At 42.1% G+C, this 25,908-nt stretch overlaps 1 protein-coding gene across 3 annotated transcripts in view; it reads right to left on the bottom strand.

Annotated features, from left to right (window-relative positions):
• Positions 1 to 25,908, bottom strand: part of ADCY2 (adenylate cyclase 2) — a 459,805-nt gene that overhangs the window by 105,306 nt on the left and 328,591 nt on the right. For all 3 annotated transcript variants that reach the window (XM_030551678.1, XM_030551679.1, XM_030551680.1), the window contains 5 exons: positions 19,084 to 19,242; positions 18,593 to 18,725; positions 17,991 to 18,167; positions 14,863 to 14,906; positions 11,198 to 11,278 (listed from right to left, as the gene is read on the bottom strand). In XM_030551678.1, coding sequence (XP_030407538.1) covers positions 11,198 to 11,278; positions 14,863 to 14,906; positions 17,991 to 18,167; positions 18,593 to 18,725; positions 19,084 to 19,242 — 594 coding nt within the window. The remainder of the gene's footprint in view (positions 1 to 11,197; positions 11,279 to 14,862; positions 14,907 to 17,990; positions 18,168 to 18,592; positions 18,726 to 19,083; positions 19,243 to 25,908) is intronic.

Here is a 25,908-nt window from a genome sequence, read left to right as displayed (position 1 = left end):
TTTCCCCAAGCCACATCATCGTACACTCTACCAGGGCTCAGGCTTCATCTGCCGCCTTGCTGGCTCGTGTTCCTACCCACGAGATCTGTCGCGCAGCTCCATTGGTCCTCGGTCCATACCTTTGCTTCGCAGTATGCCCTGGTTCAACAGTCAAGAGAGGCTGTAGCCTCTGGCTCAGCAGTTTTCATTCTGCCACATTTCACTCCGACCCCACCGCCTACGTAAGGCTTGGGACTCACCTAACTGGAATGGATATGAGCAATCACTCGAAGAAGAAAAGACGGTTGCTCACCTTTGTAACTGTTGTTCTTCGAGATGTGTTGCTCATATCCATTCCACACCCGCCCTCCTTCCCCACTGTCGGAGTAGCCGGCAAGAAGGAACTGAGGAGCGGGTGGGCCGGCAGGGGTATATATCAAGCGCCATGATGGCGCCACTCTAGGGGGCGACCTGCCGGCCCACTGAGTTGCTAGGGTAAAAGTTTTCCGACGAATGTGCACGCGCGGCGCGCACACCTAACTGGAATGGATATGAGCAACACATCTCGAAGAACAACAGTTACAAAGGTGAGCAACCGTCTTTTTTTGCTTTGTAACTGTACAAATTGTTTGCTTGGAAACTGTATACCTAGTCAGGAAGGATTGCCTCCTGCCCATCAGAAAGGCTAGCAAAACTAATGGGCCATTGTGGAACATCACAAGACAAAGATTTTGTTAATTGCCCCTTACATTCATGAAAAGGCTATGTGAAAAATGGCTCATCCCATCAGCCTGAATTCTGAAAGAAGGAAATAAAAATAGCTGACAAGAATATTTTAAATCTTTTTTGCTGTTTGGACTCTCTCAGAGCTGGAGCTATGAAACAGAAGCAGAGATCCCCAGGGTCAACCTGGGTTAGCAATAAAAGACATTCAGAGGTGACAGATTACTACAACTCTGTCACCTTTGAAAACCATAGACTGTATCTTATTTTTGTATATATGTTTGCCTTGTAATAACTCTCTAATTTCTTTTCTCAGTTAATAAATCCTTAGTTTACGATAGGATTGGCTACAAGTGTTGTTTTTTTCATGTGAGATCTAAGGTACAAATTGACCTAAGGTAAGTCACTTGTCCTTTGGGACTGGGAATAACCTGCATACCTTATGATCTTTGGTGTATAGCAACCACCTACACTAAGTCCAGCTTGTCCGGATGACAAGATAGACTGGAATGCCCAAGGGGACTGACTGTGACTGATAGTGCTTTAGGAGTTCATACTTGTTACTGGGTTGATGCAATGTAATTATAGAACATACAACCAGCTTGGGGTCTCTGCCCTGATTCTTGACAGTCTTCCCTGAGGTTGCCACTCATGATCGTGACCAGAACGCGGCCCCCTCTGAACATATGTCCGAGGCCCCTTACAAAGCAGAAACTGGAATGCGGTATTTATTTTAAACAATATACAGGGTTCATATTATGTATACATAGGCCTACAGTATACATGTATTCCGTATTTATGCAAAGTGCTTCTTTCAAGCCTTGTTCTCCGCAAATTGGTTAATCAATGCGTCATAATCCAGAGATCTGGCAATCTTGTTTTTGATTGAGATAACTGCAAGCGCAGAAAGCCTGTCATCTGTCATGGTTGAATGCAGGATATTCTTGATCAGTTTCATTCTGCTGAAGCTCCTTTCAGCACCAGCGATAGTAACTGGTGTGGTCAGAAGAATTCTGATGCAAATGCAAAGATTCAGATATATCTCCTGAAGCCTGTTCTTGTATATGTATGTTAAAAAATTGTTTGCCGTGACAAGTCCTCTCTCTTTCTTGACAACATAAATAAAACGATTCAATTCCATTATGAGTTTGTTGGCATCAATGTCTCCCATTTTTCTTTCAAAATTTTTGCTGTGATTCTCCAGTTCATCTTCTCTGTGACACTGCTTCAGGCTGTTAGCGTTGTACAGAAATCCAAACAACTTATACCACTCCACGAGTTGGTCAAATCGCGACGAAACAGAAGATATGGCCTGATCAGTGAGAACAAGAAAGAACTGCGATTTGAATTTTATTCAGCAGAAAGATGACTCGAATCATCAGCACATTCGTAATCAAACATTCTCTTCTTACGTTGCACCCTGGTTTCTGGAAACACCTGCTCAATACCCATATGCTCTGCTATTTCACGTGCATTTGTGACCACAGAGTTATATCCTGTATTTCGATAGTCTTCCAAAAACTTCACTGTAGCATCGACTTCTGCCTGCAGTACATCAATTGACACATCTGGTGACTGAATTAATTTGCTGGTTTTATTGACGTGAAATAGTATATCGTACCACGTGTACACAGTCAGAACAAAAGGCCATGTAGTAACATGATCTAAAAGCGCACCGGCTTCTATTGCTGTATTGCCATCTTTATTTTCGAGCGCATATTCTCACAAAGATGACAAAGCATTGCACAATTCTTCAAGGCGACAACGCAATGGCTTCACAGCATCAATTCTCGACTCCCAACGAGTGTCCGATAACCCTTTAACGGATATTAGCATATGTTCTTGATGTGTATCCCAACGTAAAGGTGAAGAAGAAAAGATAACGTATATTCTGTTAATCAGACCGAAAAAGTCAACGGCATATTTCAATGACTTTGCCGCGCCTGAGATCACAAGATTCCAAGTGTGAGCTCCACATGGTACATACAAGGCACGGTCATTTATTTCTAGCATGCGGGCTTGAACTCCTTTATTCTTTCCTCTCATATTTGCGCCGTTATCATAAGCTTGGCCTCTCATGTCAGCAATGTCTATTCCTAAGTTGTTTGCCTTTTCAAGAAACGCTTCCAATAAGCCCTCGCCAGTTGTATCATGAACATTAAGAAAACCAACAAACGCTTCACGAATATTGACACCATCTTCACCGTTGCATTCAACAAAGCGTAACACCACAGACATCTGTTCTTCATGTGACATGTCGGGAGTACAGTCCAAAATAACTGAATAATATTTGCTTTTTTAAGCTGCGCTATGTTGGCCTCTTGAATGTTACTGGTAACAAGTTGAATCAGCTCGTTTTGGATCTGTGGACTGAGGTACTGAACATGTGTCTCTGCCTTCTTAATCCTCTGTAAAAGTTCGCTGAGGACAGTATCATACTTTGCAAGCAATTCAAATAGTCCCAAAAAGTTGCCATTCGAAGGATCGCCGAGCTTTTCATTACTTCCTCGAAATGCCAAGTTTCTTTTGGACAAGAAAATAACGACATCAACCATGCGTTTGACAACATTTCTCCAGAAATCTCTTTCTTTCAGAAAAGCCTGCAATTCGAGTTGGTCAATAGATGTACGGTTTACTATGCCTGACCGAAGGTCAAACCATTTCACCATACAGTCTTGATGACCTTTGCCTGTTTCATGCTGCTGAAGTCTTTTTGATAGTGCTTTCCAAGCAGATGTTCCACGACGTAACGGAATGTCGCCAGTGCCAAATAATTTACAACAAAAACAAAAAATGGCATCTTTCTGAACTGAGTACATTAACCATGAACATCTTATTTTCTCGCCATTTGCCATGGTTCGATAGAAATGAGTACTTGTGAACCTCCGTCTTTCCTCGTTAAATGGAAATTCGTAACTTTCATTCTGCTGCGGTGAGCCATGTGCAACAATGTTACACACTTGCCTGTCTGATATTATAGACGGCCAATCTCCTGGATCATCAGTCAGTGGTTCAGATTCAGATACTTCTTTCCCGGCAGCAGCTGGAATATCTGTCACAGTTTGTTTGGTAGAACAACTGGCTTCACCTTCGACCTCACTTGAAGCACTTCTGGATACTTCTGGGTACGATTCGTCGCTGCTAGCGCTGTCCGTTTCATGTGCCTCTACCTGTACATTGGATTGCAGCGCAAAATACATTGACAACTTTGGAATTTTCTCAAGTTCCTTCTCGGCATCTTTTGCTGCCTTTCGTTTACTAGCTCTGCTCTTATACATTCTCTTAGGCATCACAAAGCATGCTTCTGCGTTGGAAACGATAAAAAACTAAACAACTAAATTAATAACATTTATCCGCCGACCGCCATTATGAACGCAAATACACATCCTTTGAATGGGTCCAACTAAAATTCGAAACTGACCGACAGACAACTGATGTAGCCAATAGCATTATGATGTATCATAATGACTTCACGGTTTTGTCAGTAAAACCGACATGGATTGTGCAATAGCGTCAATAAATGTCACTTTCCTATTTATACCTTACATTTTTTTTGCCACTTTCAGGGGCTCCCTTCCTTGCGGGGCCCCCTCCGGTCGGAGGGTACAGAGGGCGCTCGCTACACCTCTGATCGTGACACTCCTGACAGCATGACAGAATCTATGATTAAGGCTGTGAGTTTGTCCATGACTTCTGCACTGTGTCCCTCCTCTCCCAGCAGCAGCAGGAGTTTTGGCATGGGAGCAGGCAGGGGGGTGGGGCATGGGATGAGGTGAAGTGGGGTCTTGGTGGCGCTTACATCGGGGGGGCTCCCCGAAAGCGGTAACATCCCCCTCACTCAGCTCCTAAATGGAGGCATGGCCAAGAAGCTCTGTGCGCTGCCTCTGCCTTCAGGCACCGCCCCTGCAGCTCTCACAGGCTGCGATTCTTGGCCAGTGGGAGCTGGTGCTCAGATGAGAGGCAGTGCGCAGAGCTGCCTGGCCACACCTCTGCCTTGGAGCTGAGTGAGGGAGATATCGCCACTTCTGGGGAGGTGCGGAGACAGATAGGAAGCCTGCCAACCCTCCCTCCCCCCACAAGCACCTGTGGCATCGCTGGGCTGCCCCCTGCAAGATTTAGGGCTATATAGTAGAAGTCATGAACAGGTCATGGACCCTGAATTTTTTGTTTACTGCCTGTGACCTGTCCATGACTTTTACTAAAAATACTTGTGACTAAAATGTAGCTTTATTATAGAATATCAGGGTTGGAAGGGACCTCAGGAGGTCATTTAGTCCAATCCCCTGCTTAAAGTAGGGCAAATTCCCAGACAGATTTTTGACTCTGTTCCCTAAATGGCTACCTCAAGGACTGAACTTACAACTCTGGGTTTAGTAGGCCAATGCATAAACCACTAAGATAGCCCTCACCCCCATGGCCTATGCAGGGCAGATGAAACCATTTACACCTGTGTAATCCAACACAGCACTAACTGAGGCCCAATCTGGCCTGCAGAAACTATATTTTGGGTGAAGCAGCTAACACTATCTATAGTGAAAGTTGCCTGATAAGTCCCATTATAAAACCCTATCTGCTATAGTTTATAACTTTGCCAAACTAGGGATTAGGGGAAAATAAATTGTTTTGCCTTTGTTAACAAATTGACTGCAAGATTATTTAAAAAAAAAAGATTTTTGATTGCTTTGGAACTGGGACTTGAAATTTGGCACTGGTGTCAGGAATGTGCCTTTTGCTGCTCCTGTACAAAATATGCTTACATTTGGCCAAGTCTGGCCTTTGAAAAATCTCATTTTCACATATGCTCAGTTCTCATATGACCTGTTAAAGTTTGGCAGTTAAATTTTCTGAATATTCTGTCCATACTGAGCATGCTCCATGCTCTCACAATTCCTGCATGCCGACCAGGCTGTGCATATGCCATGCCTGCAGAGCAGAGTCACTGAGCATACTCCATTCAAGGGTTGAACAGGATTTTCCCTACAATTACTTCGCCGAGCTGTTTTTGTGTTAGATGTGACAGATATTGCAACCACTTGCAGTATTTGGGGACCATGTTGTATTAATGTATTTTATGTTTAAAGTATGAAAAGCTCAAAAAGTCATTAGATTGAGACGGGCCAGGCAGTATGAGCTGTAGAAATATGCATAGCTCTTTGTATCAATACAGGTGATGTGCATTTGTGTGTTCCTGGCTCGTTGTGTGTGGGGGTTGGTTGTGCAGAATCTGGAATCACTAGGGAATGATTTCTGCAAAATGCCAAGGGTGGCTCTGTAGATTTCCAGCCTTTGAATCTGACCTCCTGCGAATAAGGGGAGGGACTGGTTGTATCTGTTTTCTGTAGGCTGAGGGACAAAGCCGGACTTTTGGTATAAAAGGCTGAGTTCAAACAGATTCAGGGTTTTCCTTTTGATTCAGCAAATGGATAGGACCTTCTGTCCAAGAAAATGCTCCAACTCTTGCTCAGCAGCTGGATGAGATGTTGGCCTATCAGACTCTCTATGTGGAAGATGGGTGATTTCCTGTATGTTTATTAGCACTAAGTAGCAGCTTTATTATCTTTCTATTATTTTCTCTGTTATTCCTCTGCCCCCAGAAAGCTGTTTGTTTTGGAAAAGCTGTGCGGTAACTTGTAACTGTTGGCACATTGTCATTACAGAGAAAGCACAACCCAGGTGCTGGCCTTTAGGCACACTTGTTTGCTGGAGCTTTCATAATATATGGCAACAGGGTGTTCTGCTTTAAAAAGCCCAATCAGGAGGGAGACACATCTGGGTTGCTGGCTCAAGAGAAGTGACAACTGGGAACCTGAAACCTCAAGAGGGTGTCCTTGCGGGACCAGAGAGGGAATACAGGTTCAGTTACCCTGAGACTGTGACCAGGCACCAGAATTCACAGCATGACAATTGTCTCTCCTGTGTTCTCAATTTTCCTCGAGGGGAGGGAGTAAGGGGTTGCAGGAGACAGAGTGGGAGGGGGACAGTAGCCAGACAATGGGGGAGCAGTGTGAGATAAGAGCCAGGGATGGGGGGAACAGGTAGGGAGGGGGACAAGAGCTGTGAAGCAAGTTGAATAGTACAGTAACTCCTCACTTAATATCATCCCAGTTAACATTGTTTTGTTGTTATGTCACTGATATATTAGAGAATATACTCATTTAAATTTGTGCAATGTTTCCTTATAACGTTGTTTGGCCATGGGGGCTCGGAACCAATGGGGGACAGCAGTCCCCCATCAGCTCCCTTTAACTCCCCAGCACCTCCTGCCTACTGGCAGCCCCACGGATCAGCAACTCTCTCCTCCCTTGCCATGCCTCCTGCTTGCAGCAATTAGCTGTTTCCTAGCATTCAAGAGACTGGGGTGGGGGAAGAGGGAGGAGTGAGGATGCAACACGCTCGGGGGGGAGAGTGGGGGCGGGCCTAGGGCATAGCCGGGGGTTTAAGCACCCCCCCCACCAGCACCTTGGAAAGAACAGTAAGAGGACCAGCCAGACGATCCACCCTCTTTCACCCTCTGACTCCACCACCTCAACCAAGCTTCACAATCATCATCACTGAGTACAGTATTACATTGTTTAAAACTTATACTGTATATATGTATATGTATAGTCTTTTGTCTGGCCAAAAAAATTCCCTGGAACCTAACTCCCCCACCTCCCTTTACATTAATTCTTATGGGAAAATTGGATTAGCTTAAAGTTACATTTTTCAAGAATATAACTACAATGTTAAACAAGAAGTTACTGTACAGGAAAGGGAGCAGTCTGGGGAATAATTAGGAATGGAGAACTGGAGCAGAGGAAGAGAAGCTGGGGTAGGGGCAGGGAGAAGCAGATGTGAGTGGGGGGAGGGAGGACAAGAGGTAAGGAAGATAGACACAAGCCTATGGTAAATGGGAGCAGAAATGTCTCTAATAACCTACGAACACTACCTTCCAGAACCTAGAACTCAGACCAGGAGATCTCAGGCTTTGCACTCTTCTGGTCCCAGCAAATCGCTCCAAAACTATCTGGCACAGTGAGTATCTAAAGTCCCATCAATGCCTGATCTAATGTGCAGAATTTATGCCTCCCGCAGATTTCTTTGCTTCCCCAGAGAAAAATGACTTTCTGACGGGAAAGCAAAGGGAAGTCAGAAAAGTGGGATGCACCCATCCCCAGTAATATGTTTTGAATGCCCAGGGCAGCTGGCAGAGAGGTAAATCACTGTGGTGCAGGAAGAGGGACTGGGGAAGACCCAGGTGGTGGCTCCTACCCTGCACTGGCTGCAGTTGCTAGTCCCAGCTGGGTTGGAGAGGATGGGAGAGTGTTTCAGGGGGAAGAGGGGTGGTCCTTGTGCTGTGTCAGGGTTGTGTGCAGCATCACTGCTGAGTCCGTGTCCCGGGGAGGAAACTGCACAGTGATCTTCCACCTCTGTGCAGCCAGTGGCCTGTGCCCCAATGCCTGGTTGGAGCCTCCACATTTATCTGACAAATAAAATTTGCAGAATTTTAAAATATTGTATGGAGAATTTTTAATTTTTTGGTGCAGAACGTCCTCAGGAGTAACATATGCAGCCTACTACTGGTATCAGTTAATCTGGTAACAGTGCAAATGGCAGAGGTTTGTGCTGTGTATTTAAAAGTTTAGACCCTGCTGATTACCTATGCTAGTGGTCAATCAGGTTCCACATGATGATTTTTTTTTTAAATAGGAAATTATATTAAAAAAAAACTTACATAAAAAAATTATTAAAGTTGCAAAGCCAAGCACTCGAAAGTTAGGAAATTCCAGAATTAAGGTTGTCCATCAGTGAAGAGGTGGTAATTCAACTTCCCTCCCTTCTTATTCAGTGTGTGGTCCCAGGCTTTCTGAATACAAAATTATTCATTACCTCATAGAAGCTTTCATCAACATATCTGAGTGCTTCACGGTTAAGTGGCCAATTGTGAACATTTTGATTTCAGTGACTTGCCAGAATCATACAGAAACTCTACAGGAGAGAACCCAGCTCTCCATGGCAACAGTCAATTTCTTTAACCATAAGGCTACCCTTTCTCTTCCTGAAATCACTGCCTCACTCACTACACACTATCTTCTGTAATATATGAGTAGGACTACAGAATTGTCAGGGCATATTTTATCAAAAATGATAGAGCAAAGTAAATTTAGTAGAAGTTGTGATCTACGATTTTTGATAAAAAATGCCCTGACAAGTGGGGGAGCACCAAACACTTATGGCAGCATCCTCCCCACTCCTCAGCACCACAATCCTAATCCTGCTTAGTGAAGAGGATGAGTTTGGGGGGCTGGAGAGCAAGCCCACCCTGTATTCACTCCAGCTTTCTGTGTCCCTTGGGGAAGAGTGTGGCGGTTGAGAGCAAGCCCAGCATGCACTCACCCTGGGCACAAGCAATGGCAGGTCATGACTAGGAGGCAGCTGGGCCAAATTTGAATGAGTGTGGCTGCGATCCTGTGTGCCACATTGCAATGTCTAGAGAGGGGAGCTGGGCCTGGCCCTATGGGACACAGGAGCTACTGTTTTGGGGTAGGCTCTTTCTCTCCAACACACTCCCCCAGGGCATCACCTGTGCAGTGGGCTGGTGACCCACCTAAAGCCTTCCTGGAGGAAGTCATAGACAGAGAAGTTGCAGAAAAATCATGGTACTCATGGCTTTTTCTGCACCATGACAAACCTGTAGCCCTCCATATGAGGAAGGGGTCCTACAGACAACAGTCTCATTCAAGACACAGTCTTGATTCATCCTGAGAGCAGTCAATCCTGTGCATTGAATGAGGTAGGTGTCCTACTGTAAAAATATGTGAACATGTAATTATTACTGTGTTAATGCATATGCACAGTCAGCCATATTTTTGACATTTCTTAGTTTTGAGCACTTGACTTTTCAATTTTATTGTTGTCTACATGTAGTTGTAGGATGTAGCTTTTACTAATAATGATGTATGAGAAGGAAAGAACTCAGTTTAAATCTTTGATCATAGGTTAAAACTGCAGGATTGGCAAGTTTTTACATATAACTAAGAACATTTGTTATGGAAATCATTGATAAATAACACATAATTGAACCACACAATGCCATTTTGCAGTGACGCTTTTTAGAGCCCATGTACTTTAAAACACACTAGAGCTGTATGAATTGTGTCTTGTAACCCATTCTTAGAATAGCATAGTGTAAACAAACCTATTTGTCTATCTGAGGATTTGCTTCCAATCATTTTGTTATTTGTGTGTGACATAACTGTCAACATACACTTCCACTGAGAACTTACTCAAAATTGTTTTCTTAAAACTACAGACAGCTTGATGGGATTATTACACATGAAAATTAAATGTGGTCCTTGAGTTTCTAGCAATTAGGTGCAGTATACAACTTATTCAACTGAGCAAATATTGGACACCTGCAGTGGAGAATACAATTCATAACTACTAACCACAATTTTTGCAAATTGATCCCCCTATTTCACCCTGAAGTGATAGTTAACATTTAAAGGAGCCTGTACCCTTCAGTCAGGGAAGTATTGACCTTGCTCTTATCTATTCACTAATAGGATCTGATATCATCAATAAGTATCACCTTCAGTTCCTCCAAGGACATATACTCAATGTGTGCCTCTCTGCTTCTGAGAACAATTTACGTGCACAGACTAGCTATGTTATGCTCTAATGAATCAATGGACCAACTGAAACAATAATTATCAAAGGTGGCACAAGAGGCACTTCTAGTTCTGTGGAGCCACTTCTGTCACTCTGATTTCGGTGTCAGAAAGTCCTGGTTATTATTTCTTCATCTCACTTACTCATCTACTGTGACAGATGATTGTATTGAACCAGAGCAAATAGACATGGAATACAGCTATAGGAACATAATGCTTTATTCTCTTTTTCCATGTTAATCCCCATGTGTTTTTACCCCTGATCATTAATTATTTCTATTTTCACTCCTTACTACTAAGTTCCTTTGTTCTTTCTCCTTACCTCACCTCTGTCTTTTCAATTACTATTTTAAGGTGCACTTATCTATGAAATCAGACAATAAAAGAAAAATCCCAAATATTTCACAAGCAGTCCCATCAATTTAGGATATAACTACACTTAATTTCCCAGTTATATATAAGGCTTTGTACCAGTTCTTAGGAGGACGTGGAGAGGTGTCGTAGATATGGGGACTTAGGGCCAAATCGTGGATTCCTGTAGAAGGCCTAAAGAATCAAGTTTTGAGCAGAGGAACTTCAAGGGGCAAATGGAATCTTCCCCCAATGTAAGAATCACAAGTGCAGCAGCTATTAGAACAAGGCCCTTGAAAAAGTTCTGCACAGTGCTATTCCTTAGCCTGCAGGGAGCGTAATGTCTCTCTGAGTGGCCTATTCTACTTTCTGATATGGAATGGTGGATGTGCCACTGCTTTTTGGGTTTTGTGCATCTATGCAAGGAGAGGCAGCAGACTCTACCATCAGTTGTAGAAGAATGTGAATGTTAAAGGGAGGAGATGTAAATATACTTTTGAGCATTGATTTCATCAATGGCTTGAATCATCCTCTCATTCAATTCCTCTTCAAATCTTTTCTTCTGTGATTTTGTTCTGTAATGAAAAAAGATGAGATATTATCATTGGATCTTGATTGGAAAACTGGGTTATAGTCACCAAAATGAAATTCAACAAAGACAAATGAAAGGTGCTACAGTTAGGGAAGTAAAATTAAATGCACACATACAAAATGAAACAGCAGCTCTGCTAAGAAGGATCTGAGAGTTGTGATGGATCACAACCTCAACGTGAGTCAGCAATGTGATGCTATTGCAAAAAAAAAGTTGCATTAACAGAGGCATAGCATGCAAGTCACTAGGAGTGATAATACCACTCTACTCAGCGCTGGTTAGGCCTCAGCTAGAGTACTGCATCCAATTTTAGTCATTGATGTTTAGAAAGGATGTAGAAAACTGGAAAGAATGTAGAAGTGAGCAACAAAGACAATCAGAGGGATGAAATGCAAGCCATATGAGCAAAGGCTGAAGGAACTGGGTATGTTTAGTTTGGAAAAGAGGATATTTAGTAGCTGTTTCAGCTACTTGAAAGGCTACTATAAAAAAGATGGAGAAAAGTTGTTCTTTTTTTGCAGTAGAGGGCAGGACAAGAGGCAGTGGGTTCAAACTACAGCATAGCAGATTTAGATTAAATTTCAGGAAAACTTCCTAACTGTCAGAAGAGTAGGACAATGGAGCAGACTGTCTCCTGAGGCCATGGAAGTTTCCTCACTGGAGGTTTTTAAAAGGAGGCTGGATAGCCACCTCTCTTGGATAGTTTAGACACAACAAATCTTGTATCTTGGCTGGCGTTTAGACTAGATGACCCTTGCAGTCCCTTCTAACTCTATGATTCTATGACAATCCATTCCCCAAAGAACATACTATCTAAAAGCAAAATACAAAATTGTGCTTTAAAAATAAAACAAAACACACTTGTAGAAAATTAGAGTTGAGGAAATTTCTATTAAAGGAAAGTGCTCACCTTGGTAATGTAATGAATTTATGAAAAAGAATTTCACATTCTCAGCTCCTTAAAAATATCCATATTTGCTGCAGCTATTTTTGTTAATATTTGTCTGCATTGTGTGACTAGGTAAGAACATGCCATTCGCATTCATAGGAACACTCTGTATGGCCTGAATAGAGGATTTAGAACTTTCCAGTAGCAGGTTTGGAAATAATTGTTATCAAAACTTTATTTTCAAATATATTTCAGGTTTCTCTTCATATAGTCTGTAAAACTACCATAATGAACAAAAAGATTTATTTTATTTTAAGTTAGCTGGGCATGAAATGGACATAATGTCTGCATGGATGGGACTCTCTTCTGTTACACCAGGCTTCACTTATAGCTCACTTCAGAAGTTGTGCTCTCCTAAAACCTGAAGCACCTCAAATACTCCAGATTTTCTCTCCATCCTTTCAAGATTAATATCCAAAATTTAAGATATAGGTAGTACCTCAGATTTGAACTACCTGAACTCCTAGAGTTTATGATAACTCACAGATTTGAATTTTGGCAAGGTTAACTCAAGCCCTTCCTCCTTCTGAGCCATGACTTTTGGATTAGTTCTCAATAACTGAGGATCTGCAGCAGGGGTAGGCAACCTATGGCATGAATGCCGATTTTAAGTGGCACTCACACTGCCCGGGTCCTGGCCACCAGTCCGAGGGGCTCTGTATTTTAATTTAATTTTAAATGGAGCTTCTTAAACATTTTAAAAATCTTATTTACTTTACATACAATATTAGTTTAGTTATATATTATAGACATAGAAAGAGACCTTCTAAAAACGTTAAAATGTATGACGGGCATGTGAAACTTTAAATCAAAGTGAATAAATGAAGACTTGGCAAACCACTTCTGAAAGGTTGCCGACCCCTGATCTACAGGATGGTTCAATAGATAAGATAGCATAGGTTCGTAGAGAAGTTCCTATAGAACCCTATTACTTTTCTACTGAATGCAACTGATTTCAAGACTATTGAAATGTATCACTGATTTCATGACTATCAGGTATGTGTCAAGTGTCTATCACCTATTTCTTACAAGTAGTCCAGGATAACAACAGACACTTGTCCAATCTTATCAAACCCTATCTAGCAAATAACTAAGAAGATGGGATTTCAGAAGAGCTGAGCACTCACCTAACTGTTCCCTTTGACCTCAGTGGTTGGGTGATCAGCTCTTTTAAAAACCACTGCTTATTCAAGTGCCTTAATATGGATATAGAAGCCTGATTTTAGATTCTTATTTGTGAAAATCTTGGCCATAAGCTATATTATATTTTCAGACCAAGTTATACAATCATCATTTTTTGAACCTTTAGAGTCTATTTTAGAATACAATTAAAGAATAAGAAAACAAAAGCATTTCCAGTATTTGAAAGAATTTCATTCTTTGAAAATATCACAATAAAATGGTTCACTCTTTCACTACAGTGCTGACATACATGATTTTCACATGCTGTGCAAACTGAAACATAACTAATCTACTATAGCCTTAAAGCCAGGATGTGTTTGTCAGGTCTTGTAGGATCAGCCAAAGGTTGGTCTTCCTATGGGATCCAGAACTGCTGTTGAATAGAACTACCTGGCTTCCTGTCAACCTTTGGATAGTGTATGATATATATGCAGGGCAGGGACATTGAAAGAGAATAAAGAAAGACCACAGACAGGATGAATTACCACCTTAGGCAAAGGGAATGAAAATGTTAGTTTTCAATGAAATGGTTCTTTTAAACCAATTTATGGTACTTGTGATATCACTTATAGCAATGAAGAAAATATGTTATTTACAAGTATCAGAGGGTAGCCGTGTTAGTCTGGATCTGTAAAAGCAGCAAAGAATCCTGTGGCACCTTATAGACTAACAGACGTTTTGGAGCATGAGCTTTCGTGGGTGAATACCCACTTCCTCAGATGCATGTCATCATGCATGCATCTGAGGAAGTGGGTATTCACCCACGAAAGCTCATGCTCCAAAACGTCTGTTAGTCTATAAGGTGCCACAGGATTCTTTGATGTTATTTACAGTTTAGCTTTCTCAGGCTCTTAAAAAGATGAAATCCAGCTCTAATTTTCTTGCAATACTATGCTAATTTTATTTAAAAAAACCCAGCCATAATCCTTTCTTTTTTAAAACTTTTTCCGTTCACCTACATCCATTTCTTCTCATTCTTTCCTACTAATGGAAAATTCAGCCATGAAAAATGACAAGTTGAACTTTACCATGTGAATTTATAATAATTTATCTGGCAGTAACACAGAATATGACACAAACCAGCACTTGAACCACAATAATATTTTCTGAAACTACTTTTTGAAGTAAGTAACACTCAAAAACTGATTGTCAATTGAAAAAAACCCTTACCAGAAGCCCCACTAGGGGACAATGAGGCAGCTTCATTTTCAAATGATTCACGCTGTACTGTAATGCAACTTTCTATAGGGTTAATGCTGTTTGTTGGCAGATGTGCATCCATAATTAATAAGCACCACTTTAAAATATATCTAGTTTTACATCCAATCTCTCTGTTGGAAGGACTTGCTCTAAAAATCATATTTTGGAAAAAAATTGGTTCTTAGTGGTAAAAATGCTGTATCTATTGTACTTTATGTGAATAAATTTATATATACCTTTCTCTGCAGTGCTGGAAATGATACTGACCCATTGGCACATCCTAAAAAAAAAACACAAAAAAACCAACCCTGTATCAATTGTAGAACATTCTGAAAATATTCCTCATGTTGAAAATATTTTTGACTATAGTGATGCCAAAATTTGTCAAGAAGAAAACTCTGCAAATACATTAGTGCTAATCTGTTACCAGATCAATATATGAAGTTTTCAAACGGATGTTAATAAGTAGGAGGCTTTTCACATAATAAGTTTTAATGAAGCAGAAAAAGGGAATGATTTAGAAAATATGTCAAGTATCAGAGGGGTAGCCGTGTAAGTCTTGATCTGTAAAAGCAGCGAAGAGTCTTGTGGCATCTTATAGACTAACAGATGTGTTGGACCATGAGCTTTCATGGGTGAATACCCACTTTGTCGGATGCATTTAGTGGAAATTTCCAGGGGCAAGTATATATATGCAGGCAAGAAGCAGGCTAGAGATAACGAGGTTAGTTCAATCACGGAGGATGAGGCCCTGTTCTAGCAGTTGAGGTGTGAAAACCAAGGGAGGAGAAACTGGTTTTGTAGTTGGCAAGCCATTCACAGTCTTTGTTTCATCCTGAGCTGATGGTGTCAAATTTGCAGATAAACTGAAGCTCAGCAGTTTCTCTTTCAAGTTTGGTCCTGACGTTTTTTTGCTGCAGGATGGCTACCTTTAGATCTGCTATTGTGTGTCCAGGGAGATCCAAGTGTTCTCCTACAGGTTTTCGTATATTGCCATTCCTAATATCTGGCAACTAGCTTAAATGTAAATATTAAATTAAATATTAAATTATTAATTTGATTTGGTTGGAACCAAAAAGCTTTTTCCCTAGTTTTACTACTTTGGAACCTAATCATGATCCCACTGAAATCAATGCCAAAATTCCCATTGCTTCCAATGGGAGCTAGGGTTTTTCAGTGCGTTTGAAAATTAAGTACCTGATTAGATCCCCAAAAATAGTGTGATGGACTCAGGCCAGAAGGATGTAAGAGGGTAGTGGAAAGCAGGTATGTCAGCCTCAGAATGAGCAGGTCCCTGTTCCCTGGATAGCCAAACAAGGGCTACTCCAGGCCAATCAAGACACCTGATGCCAATTTAACCAGTTAAGGTCGTTAGGCTAATGCTGGCACCTGAGCTCAGTTAACTGAGAAAGAGTCAGTTAAGGCTGATAGGCTAATGGAGACAGCTGGAACCAGTTAAGGTCCCACTTATACTGCGCTAAAAGCTCACCTTTCCAGTTCTCTCGAGAGGAGCTCGGGTGAAAGGAGCTGGAGGAGAGGAAGCATTACTGATCCCTGAGGTAAAGGTGAAGCTTGGAAAAGGGGACCACGGGGAAGTGGCCCAGGGAATCAAAGCAGCATCAGTGAAGGAGGGAAGCCAATCACAGCTGCTACCAGAGTAGAGGGCGGGCCCGGGTTCTCCCCTTCTCCCCCCGCATGATCTACAGAGATCCCTTTGAAAGGGGAAAAGGGTGTCCAGGTAGGACACCAAATGGTATTATGGAGCTCTAAAGAGCAACAAAGACTGTGGGTATTCCACCATCCCACCTCCCGTACCAGCCTGTGATGAAAATAGCTCAATAAGTTGTAACCTCTGCCACCATACCGGGAGAGGGAGGTCATCTTGAGGACCTTAGTGAGCTTCTGAGGCCACTGTATCCGCCAGGAAGCGCGGGACCCACCAATACAGGCTCAGAGCTTTGTCACATCAGATTATGACCATTATTTTAAAATGAAGATGATTACTGACAGCAACCATTATTTTGTGACTAAATAATAGTTTCATGCTTTTTATGGTTAACAAGTGGCATTCAGGGCTGGCTCCATGCACCAGCGAAGGAAGCAGGTGCCTGGGGCGGCCAATAAAAAGGGGCGGCACTCCATCCATTATTGGGGCAGCACGTCCGGGTCTTCGGCGGCAATTTGGTAGTGGGTCCTTCACTGCCTCTCTTCTTCTTCGGTGGCACTTTGGCAGCAGCTGAATTGTTTTGCTTTTTTCTTTTTCCTTCACTGCTTGGGGCTGCAAAAAAGCTGGAGCCAGCCCTGGTTGCATTCACTTTATATTTTTGCTTTGATGTACTTACTGATCAAAATCTTGAGTTAATGAGAAGTTACATGATTCATCTCTGCATTCTTGGTGCAAGGAATATGGGATTGAATTCAAATGTTGAGTACAACCAAAATTTCCTTCTTTTTTTTTGCTTTTTCAGCAGCAGATGATAGTGATGTGCAGTAATAACAGAGACAATGGGACTGAATGATCAGAAAAAAAATCTCTTATCTAATAAGGGTGCAGAATTTAATGGTGTGCTATAGCACTCTTGACCCAAATCCTCATCTATGGTTGAGGAGCCCACAATGAAGCTTGGAAAGGCAGGTGCTGCTTGTGTACTCCAGGATAACTTAGAGCAGTTGAAGAGCACAGGAAAGCCCTGGCCATGCTGTTTTTTCCCCAACTACTGCAGTGAGAGAGTATATCTCTCAGAGAATCTCTCTATACTGGTGTTCTCCTGGGGCTGTCTAGCACTGGCCTTTAATCCAGACACTGCCTGTACAGTGGTGCAAAGCAACCACATTATATCCCGGAGTTGAGTCCATAGGCCTAGAAGGCCCGAGTTTGCTCTCCAATGTGCACACACAATTTCTGTTGATTTCAGTGGGATTTCAGACTTGCACTGATAGCAGAATTTGGCCCTTTAGAATCTGATCCAAAGACCATTAAGTTAATGGAAGGACTCTCATTGACTTCAGTGGGCACTGGATCTGGCCTTTAAAACTGGATCTCAAAAGAGAAACAAAATACAGAGACACATGTTTTTGTTTAACAGGAAATAATTGTTTTTTGCACTCTTCTTATACCCGCGTTTGTCCCAGCATATTAGAGAGACAAGGTGGGTAGGTAATATATTTTATCGGACCACTTTACCTGAAGAAGAGGTCCATGTAAGTTCAAAATCTTGTCTTTTTCACTAACAGAAGTTGGTCCAATAAAAGATTTTACCTCATCCCACTTTGTATCAGGAAATAATAGAACATTTAATACCAAGGAGTTAATTTTTCTTTCAAAATAGCTACACAGTTTGAAATGAAATAAATAGGCCCATACTGTGGTACTAATCTTGCCATTTTCAGTAGTCATGCTGTCCCTGTGGTGTAAGTGCGCAAATGGCTTGGCTGCACCCCAAGATTCCAGGTACCGGGTCATGCGGACAGAGGCTCTCATTTTAGCTCCATCTAAGGTATGCCGGTGTCTGAAGTGGTGCTGAGGACTTCGCCTTTCTCCCTGAAGGGGAAAAAAAGATGAATATTTATAGATGATTTAAATGCTGTTGTAAACCACACGAGTGCGCTCACACACACGCAAACATATGTGCACTCTCTCATGCTTTATTATGGTACTATATATCCATACATTTAACTATAACTGAGAGGTGCTGAGAGCATGCAATTCCCAGTGGCTCCAATGGGAATTGCAGAGTTCATTTCTTCTCAGGATCTGGCCATTACTGTATATATCAAACAGAAGGTTTCTTTTCCAATCCAGATAATATTTGTATAGTACTTCTTGGCAACAATATCCTTGTTGTCAAAATTGTCAAAATAATTGTTCTCTGAGTAACATTTTGTGTACAAGTGTGTAATAAAAGAGTATAATATTCTTTTTAAAAATAGAACTATGGTTGACAGCATAATGCATGTACTACTAACCTTGGGATTGATTACAAAGTAGGTTTTAACATTATGCTCCTTCAGATATGGGTCCCTTACATCTCCATCCCCTTCTTCCACTTTGTATGCTCCATTCAAATGTGCCAAGGTGACTGAAGTAATGTGAACACGGCTGAAATTATGTTTGTTAAATAAGTTATTATGGAACTTTAGAAATATTAATTTATAGCATTATTTTAAACTGAGAACAACAAACATTTCAACAGTTTTCCTATATAGATTTTTGAAAATGAAAGATACAATAATTAAGGGTGCCATTTTCAAAAGTTCTTATGTGCACAAATCAGGTAGAAAGCAACAAATCTGGGGTTTTCCGTATAAAAAGAATCAGCTCGAATCATACCTTCCCTCAGGAAAACAACTAACATATATTATTGATAAGAAGCTCTAAGTCCTGGTTGCCATCAACTATCTATATATTATTTATTTGATAGGAAAATGTATTAAAGTTCATGTATACAAAGCCTTACCCTGGGACTCCTCCAGCTTCCATGTGGTTTGCCAATGTAACATCATGTGACCATACATCATACTGCCACTTCTGTAGCCCAATAACACCACAAAGGACATTTCCAGAATGCACTCCTACTCGCATATTGATATCAACTCCAGTTGCATCTCTGACCTTCCTACAATTAAGAAGAATATTATGTTAGGATACAACATGGGTCCATAATTTTAAATTTACAAGAAAGCCAAACAACAGTGGTAATGGTACCTTATTTCATTTATCTCTAATACCAGGTTACTCAGATGTTTTCTTTTGCTAAATGGTTACTTTTTATACATTATTACTATTGTCACATTTTTGGAACCATTCATTCGTAACAAATACTCATTCTAAGTTCAAACTAGAGTTCCCCTTTTTAATACCCAGGTTAATTATTTTAGGAATAGTAAACCATACAGAGGAGAAACTTGGCCTTCTGACTAAGCTTGAACTTCAACTCTTTGGAAGATCTTTGTTCTATCCCATCTCAGTTGCCAAGTATGTGTGAAATCTCTGATAAATCATGTAATTTCTCTGTACCTCAGTTAACTTTTAATATTTACCTACCTCAAAAGAAGTGTTATTAATGTTTGTAAATGTTTTAACTCCATGGAATGAAGGCGCGATTCCCGTGTATCAAACTTGGAAGATACTGAGTATGGGAAATCTTTTTGGTGAGGTTCAGCGTGGTAGTATGAAATACTGCTACAAAGAGATCCATATACAGTAGTTATTGTAGGGTTTGGTACATGATATTGGTAACATAATCAGTCTAAGGGAAAGAATGGTACCACATTACTTGCCTGTTGAATTATGGAACAAATATGGCACAGTCATTTCTCTTTCTTCCGAAGCAAGAATTGGCTTGGGCAGAAAAGGGGCACTAGACCTAATGGATGACTGATTTAATCTGATATGGCAAATCCTATCTTCCTGTAACATTTCTGAAATGGTCTTTGGCCCAGAAGGTGAAAATTGGTGGAGTTTTATTTGACTGCCAATGTACAGTTAAATCTTGCTTCAAAATTATTTTTATGAAAGATGGGGTTGGAGTTCTCAGATATTCTAGGCCCCATTCACTTGATAATGCATTTTTCCTTTCCACTACTGCTCTTTTACACTGTTTTTCAGTAGCTGACATACTGTTTGTAAGTGATCTCTGTAAGCAGTCAGCATAAGATAAATGCAGCTTTGTTCTGCAGGACTGTAGTACAATATATCTTTTTAACAGACTACTACAGAAAATCAACATCTTTGGGAGTTCTTTTGTGCTTCAGTAGAAAACAGGAGAGGACAAAGGTCTCCCAGCTTTATTTATTTATTTTCTCCCCTACCTTGCACCCATCAGACCATTATACTGAGATTATTCAGTTTTAATCTGTTATTACAGTGCTGCAAAAAACAAACAAAAGCACAACCCAGAAAAGCTTAAAAGAAATCAAGTATGTTGATCCTTGGATCATGAAACAGACTACAGAATATTGTAAAGAAAATAAACCAAACATTAATAAATATTAAGTATTACAAAAATACACAGGTTAGTAAATGAAATCATTATGACCTGTTATTGCAGTTATACCAAGGACAGTAAGACTGGGAGAATAAAATGTAGTTGAAGAAAAGGCACTTTAAAGACACATTAGAAACATTTTCATGTAAGGAAGAACAATGTTTGGAGTGGCATGGAATGGGAAGTCTGTTAATGCAAAAGGTTGGGTTCATTCAGGAAGAAATTACCGTATATCCTGCGTAAGAAGAGCTATATTAAAAGGGTTAAATCATAAAAAAAAAATCAGTTAAAATGCTTTCTTTTCTTAATATTTCTTATGTAAGATAAATTGCTGTTCTGGCTAACTAGCAGGCTTTTTCAGAGGAAACCAAAGCAAGTTCTTGGTTACTTTTGGATTTCCTTGAGGAGGGATGTATTAACAAAAGAAGAATTAGAAAGACTATTGTAAATTAGACTTATGGATGCAAAATGTCTAAGGCTATGGAACTACTCACATTTTTTAAATTAGGCATATGCTTAAGTGCCTTGCTGAGCATTCTGACTTGAATAAATATGCATACAGACAACGAGATACAGAAATGAAGAATATATACACACTCCGATTCAGCAGAGCACTTAGGCTAGGATTTTTCAAAGGAGCCTAAAGGGAGTTCAAGTGCCCAAATCCCATTTAATTTGATTTCATTTGGGAAGTGAGCACTTTGGGTCCCATGAAAATCCCAGTATTAAGCACACGCTTAAGTGCTTTGCTGAATCAGGACTACAGAAACTGAACGTTCACCCTATTTAAAGGGTTTTTGTTGTTCCAACAATTACTTTCAGGTTAATGAAAATGTTCTCTGAACATGAAAGAATTTCATGAGATTAAATCAAAGACAGCTGTTGAGAACCTCTAGTTGAGTAATATTTAATTGAGAAAGCTACCAGATGGTTGTGTGAGAGACAGGTGAAGGAAAAACAACAACAGAATTTAAAATGAAATGTAGAATATTTCTTTGATTAGAATCATAGCATTGTATGATTCTGAAGGGACCTCAAGAGCCATCTAGTCCAGTCCTCTGCATGCATGGAAGAACTGATTATTCTCTAGACCATCCCTGACAAGTGTTTATCTAATCTGCTCTTAAAAAACTCCAATGATGGGGATTCCACAACCTCCCTAGGCAATTTATTCCAGTGCTTAACTACTCTGACAATCAGGAAGTTTTTCCTATTGATCAACCTAAATTCCCTTCCTGCAATTTAAGCCCATTGCTTCTTGTTCTATCCTCAGAGGTTAAGGAGAACAATTTGTCTCCCTACTTTTTTATAACAATCTTTTATGTACTTGAAAAGGATTAGCATGTCCCCTTTCAGTCTTCTCTTTTTTAGACTAAACAAACACATTTTTTTTCAATATTCCCTCACAGAACATCTTAGCTTTACGCTTAAGCCATCCAACTGAGGTACAATTGCTGTTAGTACAACAGGAGGCATACGTGCATAAGGCTTGATGAGAGTTGTGGGTACTGAGCTCCTTTATAAGTAAGGCAATAACTGTAAGACATATTGACTCCATATTGTGTAACACAGACCACAGAAGTAAAGCATTCTGAAATAAAGATGATCAATAGGACTATTCACATATTTACATGGGAGTAATCACAACTTTTTACTTCAGTTGGAATAGTCGTGTTTAAGAACCAGGCTGAGTAAGGGGCTAAGACCACAGATGACTAACTAGGCTTTCTAATTTTTCCTATTGCCTACCAATTTGGTCTAATTCAGGGGTCTCAAACTCAAATGACCATGAGGGCTACATGAGGATTAGTGCATTGAACCGAGGGCCGCACCACTGACACCTTCCCTCGCTGCCTCTTGCCCCACCCCCACTCCACCCCTTCCATTAGGCCTCGACCCTGCCCCAACTCTTTCTACCTCTTCCCTACCCCAATCCAACTCCTTCCCCAAAGTCCCCCAGGGGGTGCAGGTGGTGTGCAGGGTGCGGCAGGGGTCTCAGGGCAGGGCATTGGTGGGTCAGGTGCAAGAGGGTGAGGAGTGCAGCAGGTGGCTCAGGACAGGGAGTGCAGAAGAGATGCAAGATGCGGCATGGGGCTCAGGGCAGGGAGTTGGGGTGCAGAAGGGATGTGTGATGTGGCAGGGGGCTCAGGGCAGAGAGATGGGGTGCAGGGTGCGAGCTCCAGCACAGCGCCACTTACCTAGAGTGGTTCCAGGGTGGCAGCGGCGCGCACCGGGGCTAGGGCAGGCTCCCTGCCTGCCTGCCCTGGCCCCCGGCCCCGCGCCGCTCCGTTCCAGGAAGCAGCTGGAACCGTGTCCCTGCAGCCCCTGGGGGAGAGGGAGGGGCTCAGGGTTCTGTGCGTGTGCTGCTCTTGCCGCTCCTCCAGGTACCTCCCACGAAGCTCCCATTGGCTGTAGTTCCCTGTTCCCAGCCAATGGGAGTTGCGCGGGGTGGTACCTGGAAGGAGGTAATGCAGGAGCCCTCTGCCTCCTCCCCCTTCCCCCCACGGCCTCTTTTACTTTAGGGGCCACTGGAGCTGAAATTATCCTCTTATGTACAGTAAAATCTATGCACAACTGCTAGTTTTAGTAGCAAAGTGCTTCACTTTTGTCGTTCAGGGCCTCAGTGTCCACACATGTATTGACCTGAAACAATTACAAAAAATATTTCAGAGAGAGAAAAATAAATCCCATGCATATTAGATGACTTCCTCTCACAAGCATTATTTTTCCTTCTAGGTTTTGCAGTGGCGGATTTAGAGTTAGTGGGGCCCTATGCGCTCTGGGAGGAAGTTTGGGTGTGGGATGTGGGCTCTGAGCTGGGTCAGGGAGTTGGGTTGCAGAAGTGGGTAAGGGCTGCGGGTTCTGGGAGGAAGTTTGGGTGTGGGGTACAGGCTCTGGGCTGGGTCAGGGAGTTGGGTTGCAGAAGGGGGTGGGGGTGTGGGCTCTGGGAGGAAGTTTTGGTGCGGGGTGCAGGCTCTGGGATGGGGAAGGGGGTTGCGGTGTGGCAAGGAGTAGGGGGGCTGCGCTTATCTTGGGAAGTGCGGCTCCCAAAGCGACTGGCACATCCCTCTGGCAGAGGTTCCTAGGCACGGGAGACAGAGAGTTTCTGTGTGCCGCTGCCCTCACAGCTCCCATTGGCCACAGTTCCCGGCCAATGAGAGCTGCAGAGTTGGTGCTTGGGGCAGGGGTAACATGCAGAGACACCCCCCTAAGGGATGCAGGGACATGCCAGCAGCCAGGCGCTTCTAGGAGCAGCATGCGGCCACCAGCCATGGAATGTAGGCAGCTTGCCTGCCTGAGCCCTGCTGCACCACCGGCCGGGACACGGGTCAGGTTGTCAGATGAGATTTGTCCTGCATTTTGGGGGCCCTCCTGTCATTGGGGGCCCATTGCCACCGCATTGTTTGTTTCATGGTAAATACGCCTCTGAGATTTTGCAAGTAGTTTTTAGTAAGTTGGTCATCACACAGATGTAGTGACAATGAAGGAAATATGGAGTTATTAATAACAATACAGACATGCCTTAAAAGTCCAAAATCTTGGCTTAGTTTAGGCCTAAGCCTTTAAAATATGTCAAACAGCAGATCCTGCTTCTGTATTTCAAAAAGAGGAGATGTAGGTTGAGTAACTACTAACCACAGACTCTTGCTAAGCTGTGAAGCAATTTCTCTTTTACCTTCTATGCTTTAGGCCTATACATTTGCAATAGAGATATAATAGATCAAGCTATAATCTTTGTTACAATATTGTAACAAATCAAGTTATTACCTAGATAAAATAATACAGCTGTCAAAATAAATAAAAGATGTCAATTAATATTTTTAAAAGGTTACCAGAAAATTAAAGCTGTCAAAAGCATTCTGTAACGGACCTCTTTGCTGCAGCCCCAAACTCCTTCCTCATACTTTCTCATTCCTCCACTCGCTAGTATACCTCCTTTCCCATGTCTAATTCCACCCCCCCGCCTACTTTAATTACAGTCCCTGCAGACTAAAATTGCTACCCATAATTCACAATTTGTTGCAACCTCCCGACACTCAGTCAAAACTCCTTTTGTCTTAGGTAGAGGCTTGTGATTAAATTGCCCTTAGTTATGTTAATTAAGAGTGAGTTCACAGCCATCAAGAGGTCTGTGATTCATTCAGTCACCAGTATCCCTCATTTTAACAGTGCAAAGCAGGAGAAGGAAACAGGCTTTTGGAGGCTGGTGAGTCTAACTTGGGAACTCCTTAGCCAAATGACCCCAAATCTTGGTCAAATGCTAAGTTCCCTCTAAGCTGCGTGGCCAAGCCTATCAAGCATTGTGCAGGCTCTCAGGGCTGCGGCGCGGAGAGATGGGGAGAGATGCTCTCTCACAGCCCGGGAGCTGCTGTGGCCACAGAGAGGCGCCTCTTCTCCACAGCCCAGGAGCTGCTGCGGTGCGAGAGGGCTGGGGGGAGTCCTCTCTGCCCATCATGGCCCTGGGACAGCCTGCCCCTCAACCCCTCATCCCTGGCCCTACCCTCAAGCCCGTATCCCCAGCTGGAGCCCTCTGCACCCAAACCCTCTGCTCCAGCCCTGAGTCCTCTCCCACACACCGAATCTCTCAGTCCCACCCCCGCCACACATCACCTCCCAATTGGTACACATAACAAAATTCATTCCGCACACGCATGGGAAAAATTAGAGGGAACCAAAATTGGTCAAATAACACGATGCCCCCATGAAGTACACCAAATTTCAAAGCAGTTCAATTAACTGTTCAAATTTTAGAGCACTTACAAACATTAAAGCATATGAAATGGTGGGAATGGAAACACCTCTAGTCATTTTGCTGTTTTGGTGCATGCACAGTGTAAAAAACCCATGCATTTTCTTAAATACTTTTCTCAGTTTGGGACACCCAAAGATTTAGTGGGTGCCATGCACTACGTTGGGTAAAACTCGACAGATTGAGACCATTTTACCTGCATCACATCAACAGTTTGATCTATAGCTCTGTCGGAAACCCACCCTAATCCTAGAATTTTTTTTTAATCGCTGTATTTTGGGGGGCTGATCTCTCTGGAATCCTGTGCTCAAATGACTCAAAATGTGGGCTACTAACCCACTGCTGGACCCTCCTGAGGCATACCAAGTTTTAAAGGAATCCGACAAAGCACATAGATTTTAAAGGACTTAAAAATGTTGAGCATTAAACAGATGTTGTGGTGCAATCTTAACTGTAGCAGTGCTGCCATGCCATTATAATAAAATGTCCTATTTTGTTCCCAGAAGCCAAAACAGCTGAGAGAGAGAGAGAGGAAACTGTCATTG

This window comes from Gopherus evgoodei, chromosome 2 (assembly GCF_007399415.2).
Source record: "Gopherus evgoodei ecotype Sinaloan lineage chromosome 2, rGopEvg1_v1.p, whole genome shotgun sequence".
In the NCBI taxonomy this organism is placed as follows: Eukaryota; Metazoa; Chordata; order Testudines; family Testudinidae; genus Gopherus; species Gopherus evgoodei.
The sequence above is the reverse complement of the archived record's forward strand: the minus strand, read 5'-3'. Positions and strand labels throughout refer to the sequence as shown.